Source organism: Netta rufina (assembly GCF_964035555.1).
Source record: "Netta rufina genome assembly, chromosome: 22".
Taxonomy (NCBI): Eukaryota; Metazoa; Chordata; class Aves; order Anseriformes; family Anatidae; genus Netta; species Netta rufina.
Genome location: NC_140146.1, coordinates 6,522,612 through 6,534,860, shown reverse-complemented (window position 1 = coordinate 6,534,860; position 12,249 = coordinate 6,522,612). Strand labels below are relative to the sequence as shown.

General features: G+C 60.9%; 1 protein-coding gene across 1 annotated transcript; it reads left to right on the top strand.

The window, feature by feature from the left end:
- Window positions 1-4,588: 4,588 nt before the first annotated feature.
- Window positions 4,589-11,469, top strand: KLHL17 (kelch like family member 17). The gene is made up of 11 exons (XM_084300390.1): window positions 4,589-4,808; window positions 5,181-5,302; window positions 5,732-5,953; window positions 6,727-6,843; window positions 7,153-7,366; window positions 7,484-7,628; window positions 7,824-7,991; window positions 8,307-8,395; window positions 9,020-9,093; window positions 10,345-10,526; window positions 11,078-11,469. The coding sequence occupies exons 1-11, from the start codon at window positions 4,598-4,600 to the stop codon at window positions 11,304-11,306; spliced, it is 1,773 nt and encodes a 590-aa protein (XP_084156516.1). The 5' UTR covers window positions 4,589-4,597; the 3' UTR covers window positions 11,307-11,469.
- The last annotated feature ends 780 nt before the right edge of the window (window positions 11,470-12,249 follow it).

Below are 12,249 nucleotides of genomic sequence, written 5' to 3'. Positions count from 1 at the left end.
GTAGCAAAAAACAAAAAAAAAAAAAGGAATTTGGGATGCCGGATTTGGGGCAGGAAGGGCAGGTGGGGTTTGTCTGCTCGCGAAAACAGCCCCGGCGTCTCCGAGATGCCTGCTGCGAGAGGATTACTGATGCAAAAATCCTGCTAGTCATCCTAAAGCTCCTCCGCACCGGCTTCAGAGCCGCGGAGGGGATTCACCAAAAGGGGCTGGCTGAGCACGGAGGAGCCCTGCGCCCCGCAGGACCTCCACAAAACCCCGAGGAAAGGGGAGAATTTGGGCCGGCAACCTTCCCGGCTGGGTGTCCGGGTGTCCGGGTGCTGCTCTCCCTTTGCGGCAGCACAACAGCAGCTATTGTTGCTGCCGGCTCAGCTGCTTGTGTCTTATGACTGCTGAAGGGAAGGAGCAGTCCCTGGGAGCACATCCTCTGCCTGCTCCACGGGGGGAAGAAGAAGCTCCTCGTGATGCTGGGTGCACCCAAGGGTTCCCCGTGCCCGCCTTTTGGGGCTCTTTCCCTGAGTTTTGCCATTTTTCCGGGCTCCTTGCGGAGTGCTGCATGCAGGAGAACAGCCTGGGAGCCCTCTCGGAGGGGCCACAAATAATAATTGTGAGGGATTGGGGTAGGGGAGAGGAGAATGCACTCGGAAGCAGCAATTCTCTCCTTTTTGACCCCGCCACCAGCTCCTTCCTCCCCAGCCTCCCTGCGCGTGCAGGGCCAGCCTTGCTGTGCCTGCCCCAAAGCAGGGCTGTGGGGCTGGTTTCCCCGAAACGGGGATATGAGGGACAGGGCGCACGTGGGAGAGAGGGATTTGGGCATAAAAAGCATCAGGCCTTGGGGAATATCGTGCCCTAGAGGAGGGCACAGCAGCACCTTGTCCCCAGCACCCAGCCAGCTGCACAGGATGTCTCCCCGCTGGCCCGGCGGACACAAACTCTCCATCCAGGGCCACCAACAAAAAAAACCTTTCTGCAGGGCCTTCCTGGGGAAAGGGCAGCCCCCGAGCTTCTCCCGGGAGGATGCTCTGTGCCCTGGCTATTGCTCAGCACGCTGCCTTTCACTCTCGGCAAAATATGTTTTATTTTTTTTGTGTGTGTGTGTGTGTGCGCGAAGCGAACAGGCCTCCCTTTGGGCAGGGATCGTTTGCATTAATTAACGGGAGCCGTTATGCACGGCCACGCTCCGTCGCTTGGGAGCCAAACAAACGCCTTCTTTTTATTTGATTTGATTTGATTTGATTTTTTTTTTTAATTTTTGTCCTAACCTAGGAGTTAGGACAAGTCAGCCGCTGCGGAACACGTGCGCCCAGGCTGCCGCGTGCTCCACAAAAGTGGGTTTATGTTTGCATCCCCCCCGCCGAAGACCTGGACACTGCCTCCCTGTCTCTCGTGGTCCCGGCGCCGTTCCCCGTTAATTATATCTTTGCTGGGCTCGTCTCCCTTCGTTTCCTGGGAATGAGGGTTTACAAGGAAATGAGGAATATTCAGTGCCAGCGAGGCTGGGAGCTCGGGGAGCAGCAGTGGGGTGTCCTCTCCCTGTTCCCCCCCCCCGCTGATTATATCCTGGCTGGTTAAAGCCGAAAGCTCGGATGGGAACGAGTCATTTCAGAGCAAAAGGAGCTCTGGGGATGGGGCTGTTCCCCCTGCAAGCCTTAAACCAGCCCCAAGCCGGTGGTCTCCACGTTTTGGGATGGGGACCCTTCCCCACGGAGCCCGTGGGGCACAACCCATGGGGCAGGGCATCAGCTGCCGGCCTGCCTGCTGCGGTACCCCTGCAGAGCTCGGTGTTTCTATCACGTTAGGTGGTCGTGGCTGGTGTTTTTCTGGCATTTGAAATGGGAGCGTGAGTGTGGTGCCCCCCTGGCACAGCAAATCAGCCTCCTAGGGTTGGTCGTCGTGATTCACCTCTCCGTGCGCTGATGCACGCTGCCAGGAGGGGGGAGAGGCTCTGCAGGAGCTGTTTCCCTCTGCAAATCCTCAGGGAGGGACTGTCCCGTGGGCTGGGGATGCTCTTGGGATGCTGGTGGCACTGGGGTGGCTGGGATGGGATCTCCCTGGGGTGCTGCTCCCTGCCCGGTCGCTTCGTAGCTGGCGCTGCACGGGGCAGCAGGGGCGCGGGGGGCACCGGTGGGGCTTCACTGAGCTCTTCGGAGGCTCACTGCAGGGAGAAATAATGTCCCCCTTGTCACTCCCGGCGTTTGTACTTGCCCAAAGTCACGCAATGACTCAGTGGCAGGGCTGGGAAGAGAGCCCAGGACTTCCGACCCTCCTTGGAAATGCATCTGGTGGCTGGAGCCCGAGATGCGGCGGCATCACGGGAACCTTCAGCCCGCCGTGCGCGCCCTCTGTGGCTCTCCCCGCTGCTGGAGCCGCCTCGTGTGCTGCCTTCCAGCCTGCCTGGGGAGGCACAGCATCCTCACGGGGCTGCCAGCATGCAAAGCAGCACCCCCAGCTCCCTGCACACCTCTCCTCTCTTGTTTTATGCCCCGGCACTGCTCGGGGGGGCTCTCGGTTACAGCTGGGGCACCGCCGCCGTAGCGATGGGGAGCAGCGTGCTCGGGGGGGCATCACACAGAGAATCAGGCTCGCAGCTAGGGGAATAAAGGAGAAGCAATGTCTGCTCTCTGCCTCTAAACCAGGCCTGGGAAGGGAGCTGCTGAGCCTGGAGAGATGCTGAAGTGCCTTCGTGCAGGCACCTCTCGCCGCGGTGTCCGCGCGCGTTACCTGGCGCACATGAGGTGTCCTGGGGACGTCGCAGCTTTCTGAAAGCTCAGCTGAGGGGCTTGGGAGGAGAAGGCCGGTTAACGCTTGGGATCCTCTTCCCTTTCAAGGGCACAGCAGCATCCTGCTCTCACTGCTGGGAAGCGTTCCTTGTGTGCCCCTGAATCCTCCTCGCTGTCACTGCCATGGGGAATCTCATGTCGCACTGATGATGCGAGGAGAAGAGGGCATCGCAGGCCTCCCTCCCGCTCTGAAAAGCTGTTTATTCATCTTTTTCCCTCCCCCAGACTCTCGTACACGACACAACTGCTATTTAAAAACGGATAGATGGCTGCTTTTCGTGGCTGAGCAGGCACAGCGTGGTGGGCTTCTATTTTTAGGCCGAGCGCGGCTGGCGACGTGGAGGTGTCGCGAGGAGCAGGGAGGCGGAGGGGATTCTCTCGCCGCAGGGATGCGGGGGCAGGCGATGAGCGCAGCACGCTGCCTTTCTTCCTCCCAGCTGCCTTTTTCTCCTGCTGCCTCCCCCGGCTCCCTCCTGCTGCTCTCTTGTTCCCTCCCCACTCCCCCGGCTCGCCTTTGGGTGCCGCCGAGAGGGAGGCAGTCAAATGCCTTTCGAAACGCAGGCAGGAGGCTAGATGCTCACGGCATGGAAAGGAGAAAAAAAAAAAAAAAAACACATCTTTGCACAAAGAAATGCCCTTGTTTAGACATTTTTTGTTTTCTGAGAGCTCAGCAAGCTCACGCTGCTGCTCCCTGCGTGCCCAGAGGCGTGCGCGCAGGCTGAGCTCTGCATCAGGTCCCGGCCACCCGGTCTCTGTCCTCTGCTGTCTGTCCATCCTGTCCTCCTCATCAAACGAGAGCTGTTTGAAGCCCAGGGCTGGCTGCTGGAAGGACAACATCAGCTGGGGATGGTGCAGGGGGGCTCAGGGCTCTGCTTTGCCCCCACTGCCCATTGGGACCGGAGCTGTGGTGCCGCGGCAGGGTGGTCCGGGGCAGCCCTGGGGTTGGATGTGCCTGGTTAGAGGACACGTGGGGGGAGTGAGACCAGCACGTTAAAGCCTTTGTTCCCTGTTCCCATAAAGGAAAGCTCAGTCTTTGTCCAAAAAGAGGCTTGAAATATAAAAAATGGAGAGAATTGAACCCCAAATCTGCCGGGTTCTGTGTAGGGGCTGTGCAGCTCCGTGCTCCGATTGCCTTTGCCCTCTGCCTTGTCCTCCTGAATTGATTTTGGGCAGCTCTTTGGGCTTCAATTCTGAGGGCAGGTGCACCACAAACCTCCTGGCATCTTCTGGAAGCAGGAAGAGAACCAGCACGGCTCAGAGGGCTGCGGTCCATAACGCCCCTCTTGCATTTGGGATCATGGTATTCCCTGCTTGTGGTTTGCTCGGTCTGCCCCGGGTTGTCGTGGTCGCTGTCTTGAGGGGTTTATTTTAAAATGTGTTCGCTCAATGCCTGGTGGGACTTGTGAGACCAGTGCTGGGGATGTGACGGGGACGCACACGGCCAGGCTGATTTGGAGGTGGTGCAGCTGCACGGAAAACCAAGCGTGATCACGTACATAAAGCAGTGCCCTTCCGAAGGCGGGGAGGAGGATATTGATCCAGAGATGAGCACAGCAGGGAGGCAGTGGGTGCCAGCACTGCCACAGAGCAGCGAAGAGCCTGGGCATCACCTTGCACGACTCGTGTCCCTCCAGGGACCGTCCTCTCCCCGTTCCTTAGGAGCAGGGTGCTGCTTCCCTGGCAGGAGCTGCTCTTGCTCGGGGTCTTGGAGGAGGGTCCCATGGGAACCGTCGGGGTCCGGAGCTGTTCTGGGTAACGCTTTGTTTCTCCTCGTCCCAGGGACGCCGAGAAGGGAGAGATCCCAGCGCCCACCCGCAGCCATGGAAGGCGGCGTGCAGCTCCTCAACCGCGACGGCCACAGCATCTCGCACAACTCCAAGCGGCACTACCACGACGCCTTCGTCTGCATGAACCGCATGCGGCAGCGCGGGCTGCTCTGCGACATCGTGCTCCACGTGGGCACCAAGGAGATCAAGGCCCACAAGGTGGTGCTGGCGTCCTGCAGCCCCTACTTCCACGCCATGTTCACAAGCAAGTAGTCTTCCTCTCTTCTTCCTCTCTCCTCCGTGGCGCGGTGCCCCCAGCTCCCCAAACTTTTTGTTTTTTTCCGCAATCCCCTTCCCTTTCTGCCCTCCTCCTGCCTTGTGGAAGGGTGATGCCCATGTATCATCTCGGTGGGCGAGTGCATTCCTCATTGGGCTCCCTTCTGTGCAGCACGCTGCCCGTAATCCCCTCCCCAGCTATTTTGGTGCCCGTCCTGCAGACGTGGACCCCGTTCCCTGCTGCTTCTCCCCGCTGGGGCTGTGACGCCGGGCTGTGGACGCGGCTTGCTGCGTGGACAGCCAAATCTTCCAGCGGGGAGGCAATCCCGCTGAGGGGGCTTTCTCGGGGTGTTGCCCCCAGATGAGATGAGCGAGAGCCGCCAGACCCACGTCACGCTGCACGACATCGACCCGCAGGCCCTGGAGCAGCTGGTGCAGTACGCGTACACGGCCGAGATCGTGGTGGGCGAGGGCAACGTGCAGGTAGGAGCCTCCCCCGATCCTTCCTCTCCACAAAGCTTGCCTCCTGGGGCTCTTCTCGCCCTCTGCTCGGGACTTTGGGCTGTCCTTCTGTGGTGCCACCTGCATTGAGCAGTGGTCGGGGAGCTCCTCTGCCCTCCTGAGCCCGGAGATGGGGTTTGTGCAACTGCCTCCTTAAAGCAATATGGCAATGGGCAGCTCTAGCCCCGAGCATCTGCCATTTCCTAGCCCTTTGGGGTATCGTGGGCGTCCTTCTTGGCTCTTTTTAAACTCAGTCCTGTCAGAAACAAAGACTATCTGTCCTCTGTGTGCTCGTGTGCATGAAGCCGCTCACTAAACCTCTTCTGCCATTGACCTGCAGTGGGACAAGGGTGAAAATGGTGTTTCCTTGCCCTGGAAGCTCCTTTTTTCCCCATTCTTTTCCACTGCCAGACACTTCTTCCCGCTGCCAGCCTGCTTCAGCTCAATGGTGTGCGGGATGCTTGCTGCAAGTTCCTCCTGAGCCAGCTCGACCCATCCAACTGCCTGGGGATCCGGGGCTTTGCCGACACGCACTCCTGCAGCGACCTCCTCAAGTCTGCCCACAAGTACGTCCTCCAGCACTTCGTGGAGGTGGCCAAGACAGAGGAGTTCATGTTGCTGCCCCTCAAACAGGTGAGGTGCTGCTGGAGATGTGAAGGTGTGAACCTGGCGAGGCTTTGCTTGGTTTATCCTGGCAGGCACAGCCAGGAGCCCGAGGGACCCACGCAGAGGGGACAGGGTTTGGCGGGGAAATGCAGCCAGAATCTGTGCTTTGGTCCTTTCTGTTGGATGGGGAAACAATACGTGGAGGAGTGCTGCCAGACAGCGAGCTGAATCCCCCGTGAAATAGGGCCGGGAGGCTCGCAGGGAGGATAATTGCTGGTGCTGGTGCTCGCCGTGGGAGCTCTGGGTGCACTGCCCTCTGCCTGGGAGCACAAAGGGACACGTCTCCCCCATCCGTCCTCGGGGCAGAGGGCAGGGAGCATTTCTCCACCTGCTCCAGCTCTGTCATCCTTTGGCAGGCGAAGCGAGCCTGCTGGGAACAGCCAGGGCACCTGGCTCCATCCCATGAAATATTGAAGGGACGCGTGTGGGCAGAGTCGTCTGCCTGAGCTCACTGATGCTTATTGGAAGTGTCAGGCACTGCAGCAGCTTCAGACACAGAAAGGGAGGGGGGAAAACGAGCCGAGGAGGGTGGCTGAGGGCAGAGCTGGCTCCGCACCCGTGCTGCAAGATCCTTCGGATCCTTCATCCAGCAGCTGTGCACCCCTCGGCCCCCAGCATCTGCAGGAGACCCCTCTCTGCCTCTGCCAGTGCTGTTCTGGCCACTCAGCCATCTGTGGGAATAAATCCTTTGGTCCCACGCTGTGCCAGCTGTGATTTGCCTTTTCCATCCCTCTCTGCAGGTGCTGGACCTCATTTCCAGCGACAGCCTCAACGTGCCGTCAGAGGAGGAGGTGTACCGGGCCGTGCTCAGCTGGGTCAAGCATGATGTGGACAGCAGAAGGCAGCATGTCCCCAGGGTGAGGGACTCTGCTGGGTTCAAGCCAGCTCCCAGCCTCTGTCGGGGTGGAAACATGGGGTTGGAGGAAGCTGTCGGGTGGCCAGAGGGCAGGGTGTGGGCAGCAGAAGGGGATCAGCCCTGCCTGCAGTCCGGCTGAGCTTTCCCGTGTGTTCCCCAACAAGGATCTTGAGCAAACGTGATCAGAAACCTCAGAGCCTCCTGGCATGGGCACACTGGGTGCGGGAGGGCTCTGCAGCCCCATGGCGAGGGGTCATTGCTCATGGGATGGGTGCACCCCGCTGACGGGACGCGACCCCTCTCCCTTCAGCTGATGAAGTGCGTGCGGCTGCCCCTGCTGAGCCGGGACTTCTTGATGAGCAACGTGGACACGGAGCTGCTGGTGAGGCACCACTCGGAGTGCAAGGACCTGCTGATCGAAGCCCTCAAGTACCACCTCATGCCCGAGCAGCGAGGGGTCCTCAGCAACAGCAGGACGAGGCCGCGGCGCTGCGAGGGGGCCAGCACCGTGCTGTTCGCCGTGGGTAAGGCCCCGCCGGGGAAGGGGAGATCACCCCTTCCGAGCGGCTATCCCGGAATAAAAACCCCTTTCTGGGGGCTTTGGGGGCGTTGTGTGCTCTGCTTTGCCCTCCCGTGAGCAGGTGGGGGCAGCCTGTTCGCCATCCACGGGGACTGCGAGGCCTACGACACGCGGACGGACCGCTGGCACATGGTGGCCTCCATGTCGACGCGCAGGGCCCGGGTCGGCGTGGCCGCCATCGGGAACAAGCTGTACGCCGTGGGGGGGTAAGGACGAGGGCAGGGGGACATCGGGGGGGTGTCACCACCTCCGCACGGAGCCCTCTGTGCTCCCAGCCTTGGAAGAAGCTGGGGCGGTGACGGGGTTGTGGCCGTGGGTTTCAGCAGTGCACGCCCAGCCTCTCACACGTCCTCTGTTGTGGCGTTTTTGTTTGTTTTTTTGTTTTATTTTTCCCTATACAGCTACGACGGGACCTCGGATCTGGCCACGGTGGAGTCCTACGACCCCGTCACCAACTCCTGGCAGCCCGAGGTGTCCATGGGCACCCGGAGGAGCTGCCTGGGCGTAGCGGCGCTCCACGGGCTGCTCTATGCGGCCGGGGGGTACGACGGAGCCTCGTGCCTCAACAGGTAGGGGATTGCCCTGCTTCGAGCTCCTCCGATGCTCTTGCATGCACTGGGGAGCCCCCACGTCTGCTCCCAACAGACAACCCAGCCCTGGCATAGATTTCTTGCAATCCAGCCAGGCCTTCCAGTGTCTTTGTGCCGGGGGAAAAGCATCCCGTAGCCCTCTCCCACCGCAGCCCGTGCCCTTTGTTAGCTCTCCCCTCCCTTTTTCCCAAGCTTTTTTGGGAGCTGCCCCCCCAGGCTGTGTCAAAGGGGCTATGGCCTGGGTTTTGCCAGCGCCACAGCTTCTCGTGTTCCTGTGTCCCTGCCCTGCTGCAGCGCGGAGCGCTACGACCCTCTGACCGGCACCTGGACGTCCATCGCTGCCATGAGCACCCGGAGACGCTACGTGCGGGTGGCCACGCTAGGTGGGTGATGGCACGAGGACCTGGCTTCGGTGCAGACCCTCTCCTGCCTTTCTGCTGGTTCCTTTTCGTGTTCTTCCAGTCGCTGCCTCGCCCTCCGCGGGTTCCCTAGCTGTGGGTAACCCAGCCGGCCCTCTGCTGTGTCCTGGCATGCTCCCTGCCTTTGCCTTGCTCCTCAGCCTCCCTCCCAGTTGGGTTCCAGCCCATTCCAGCAGCTCCCCAGTGCCCCCCCGACGTGTTCCTCAGCTCCTTTGTGCCCACTTCCAGCTTGGAGCACGAGGGCTGGCTGCGGACGATCTCCCATCCCAAGCAGGGAAGGGAACACCTTACGAGTTTCCTCTTAGTTTTCCCTTTTGACAAGGATCAATTCCCTTCCTGACAATCCGAGCAGCAGTGTGGGGTCAAACCTGTCTCTCCTGGGGGTGCCATGCCACGACGTCTCACGACTCCAACCGAGTGACTTCTGTCCCTAAGGAGGATGTCGTGGGAGAAGCATTACTGAAGCCACGCGAGCCCCCTGGGGAGCGGGGGGCACCCGTGGGGACACCCCATGCGGTGTTTGTGGGGGATTATGCGGGGGCTGGGGCGGCTTCAGCTGATCCCTGCGTGTGTCTGATGTCTTTGCAGAAGGCAACCTCTATGCTGTTGGGGGATACGATAGCTCGTCCCACCTGGCCACGGTAGAAAAGTATGAGCCCCAGGTAAATCCAGCCTGGTAACCCTTTTATTTCTCTCCTCCTGGTGGGTGCTCTGCAGACAGAGAAGGGCCACACGGGTTGCTGAAGGGGGTGGTAGAAGGCGAGAGATCTGCTCTGAATGGCTTTGGAGCAGAAGTTTAAGCTGTGACCACGTCCTAGCAAAGAATTGCAGGGGCAGGGGAGCAGAAGGGGTGCCCAGCTCTGAGATCTCCCTCTGAGGTTTTTATCCACCACATCCCTCCATATCCTCGGTGCCCGTAGGCCAGCTCAGCTTCTCGAGGAAGAGCAGCTCTCGTTCACATCTCCCAGCTTCCAGCCCCAGGTTTTTTTGCTGCGTGCTCACCCAGGGCCCTTAACAGGGATTGCAGTCGGCTGGGGACACGTGTTGGGGCTGGGGGCTCACAGCTCTGTTCCAGCAGGCTGCAGAGCTGCAAAAAAAAAGCTCAAAAAGCAGGTCCTGGAGGTTTTCTGCGAGCTGTAAAGCCACAGCCATGCCTTGTAGAGGTTCGAAATAGTCACGGCTCCATCCCCACGCCTGGTTTGGCTGTGCCATGCCTGGTGGCTTGGCACTGAGCTCTGCTCAGGGGGTGGCAGGGCTCCTGCCAGCTGGGGCTGTGCTTTCCCGAGCCTGTCGGCAGAGGTCTCCTGGGGCCTCACACTTCTTCCTGCTGGAGATTTGTTTCCTTTGCAAGCGTTGGGTTGGTTTGACAGCTCTTCTGGAGCCGCAGGAATGTCCCCGGACCCTGCATTCACAGTCCTCCCAGGTGCTTAGCTGGGAGGGAGGGCAAAAACCTTCCCCATGGGGGCTGTGAACAGCAATATTTTGCCTCTCTCCTTCAGCAGGAGCAAACCAACCCCATGCAGCACTCTCCGTCGTCCCGTGACATCTCTGCGATGCCCCCAAAATGGTTTTTGCGAGGGATGAGAGGGGGCTCACGGCGTGCTGGTGTCTGCCTGCAGCCCAGCTGGAGAGCTGGCTTGGCCCCGTGGGGCTGGGGCTGAGGAGGCAGCCAGCAGTGCTGCAATCCTGCTCTCTCTGCAAGCAGCTCGTGGCCTCTGCTCCAAATAGCAATATCGGGAGGGTTCCTCCTCCCTCGCCCGTTGCCCTGACCTCTTTGGATGAAGGGGAAAGAGCTGGGGGCCTGCCCAAAGCGTTTTCTGGGGGGAGGGCTGTTAACTCAACATGGGTAGAGCAGGGGTGAGGGGAAGATGATTTGTACCGGGGCCTCACCAGCAAACATTGCCCCCTCCCAGATCAACACCTGGACGCCCATCGCCAACATGCTGAGCCGCCGGAGCAGCGCGGGGGTGGCGGTGCTGGAGGGGATGCTCTACGTGGCCGGCGGCAACGACGGGACCAGCTGCCTTAACTCCGTGGAGCGCTACAACCCCAAAACCAACACCTGGGAGAGCGTGGCGCCCATGAACATCCGCAGGTGAGGAGCTGGGGGCCAGGAGCTCGTCCCTCCGACAGCTTGGCCATGTTTGGCACGGCGAGCGGCGTGCTGCAGAGCATTGCCCCAGGGGCTGGATGGCCCTGCAGCTGCCTGGCTCCATGCTTGCTGCACAAAGGCGACCCAAGCCACACGTCCTGCTGCTCTGTGAGGGGTTTTGGGGTGTGTGTGGGTGCCTGCAGGGACCTTATGTAGCAGGCATTGTCTGCTGAGGGATTGATGCCTGGCTCTCTGCGTGGCTGTACAGATTTGGGTGGCGTTGCTTGGCTGCGGGGAGGATTTTAGGCTTGGAGGTCCAAGGATTGGAGGCTCCTGTTATTTAGAAATAACACATCTGCAGCGGGAATTGGGTACTGGAGTGAGGGGAAAGCCTCAAAGCTCCGTGCTGCGCTTTGCCATGAACGCACGGTCTCTTTTCACGGGGCATTTATGAGGCTGGGCACCCCCTCCAGTGGGGTGGCAGAGCCCCCCTGCGCCCCGTGTGCGCTGTGCTGGAGCCTCACAGCCCCGTGGTCTCTGCCCGGTCCTTCCAGGAGCACCCACGACCTGGTGGCCATGGACGGCTGGCTGTACGCCGTGGGCGGCAACGACGGGAGCTCCAGCCTGAACTCCATCGAGAAGTACAACCCGCGCACCAACAAGTGGGTGGCAGCCTCCTGCATGTTCACCCGCCGCAGCAGCGTGGGGGTGGCGGTGCTGGAACTGCTCAACTTCCCACCCCCTTCCTCGCCCACCCTCTCGGTGTCTTCGACGAGCCTTTGACAAAGGAGCAGGACCTGCCCTACCTCCAGGGGACAGGGGCGCCTGGCGGAGCACCCGGCCGCCGTGGCCCGCCCCGCGGGGCAGCCGGTCGTTGTAGGAGGAGAGCGAAGGCGCCGGGTGCCACCCCCAGCCCCAACACCCCCAGGGACCCCGGAGCCATCCCCGCTTTCGTTGCACGCGTGGGACCCTCGCGGCGCTCAGAAACGTGCTTCCCGGGGGAGCACCCTCCTTCCAGGGGGCGAGGAGAGGGGGTGCCCTCCGCCCCGTCCGCGGACTCATCTCAGCGCCCTCCCGAAGGGTGTGGATTTTCCTTTGGGGAGGGGAATCCCCAAACCATTGCTGCTTTTGGGATTTGGACCAGCCAGCCGGTGCCACCCGGGCGAGCACAGCCAGCCGTGGAGGCTCCCCGGAGTCCCGCGGGGTGGCAGAGGTGGACGGCGCTCCTCCCGGGGCCACGGCCGAGTGTGCAAGCGCTCCTCTGAATGTCACTGTAGCCAAACTCTTTACCAAGCCTATCGTGCACTGTTCAAGACTCTGAGGCCACCGCATGGTTCTCAATGGTGTCTGACTGATGCCTTAAAATAAACGACTGAAGCCCAGCGAAGGGACGGGGGCCTGGAGGAGGCGAAGTTTGGAGGCAAAGCTGGATGCAGCATCCAGATCCCTCGGTGTTTCCAGGCTCGACCTCATTCCCAAGGATCCCAACTGCCCGTCCCTTTGGGGCGGCCCCAGACGGGTGGATTGGCCTTGTTCGCATCGTGCCCAGGTCGATGTCCCGGGTTCAAGTGGCCGTGTGGCTGCCTGCTCCCTGCACGTGCCCCTGGTGTGCGCTCTGATGGGAACAGATCATCCTGGCTGCTGCTCCCCTCTCTGCAAAGCAGGTTCTGGGTTCGTGGGAAGGGGCTCGGTTTCTGAAGGAGAAGGGTCCAGCCTTCTGAACGGG

Bases quoted from the DNA above. Each gene is read 5' to 3' on its own strand.
- KLHL17 (XM_084300390.1), top strand. From the start codon at position 4,598: ATGGAAGGCGGCGTGCAGCTCCTCAACCGCGACGGCCACAGCATCTCG. The intron at 5,954-6,726 runs GTGAGGTGCTGC...CCCTCTCTGCAG, and splicing joins TGTTGCTGCCCCTCAAACAG to GTGCTGGACCTCATTTCCAG. The intron at 7,367-7,483 runs GTAAGGCCCCGC...TCCCGTGAGCAG, and splicing joins CACCGTGCTGTTCGCCGTGG to GTGGGGGCAGCCTGTTCGCC.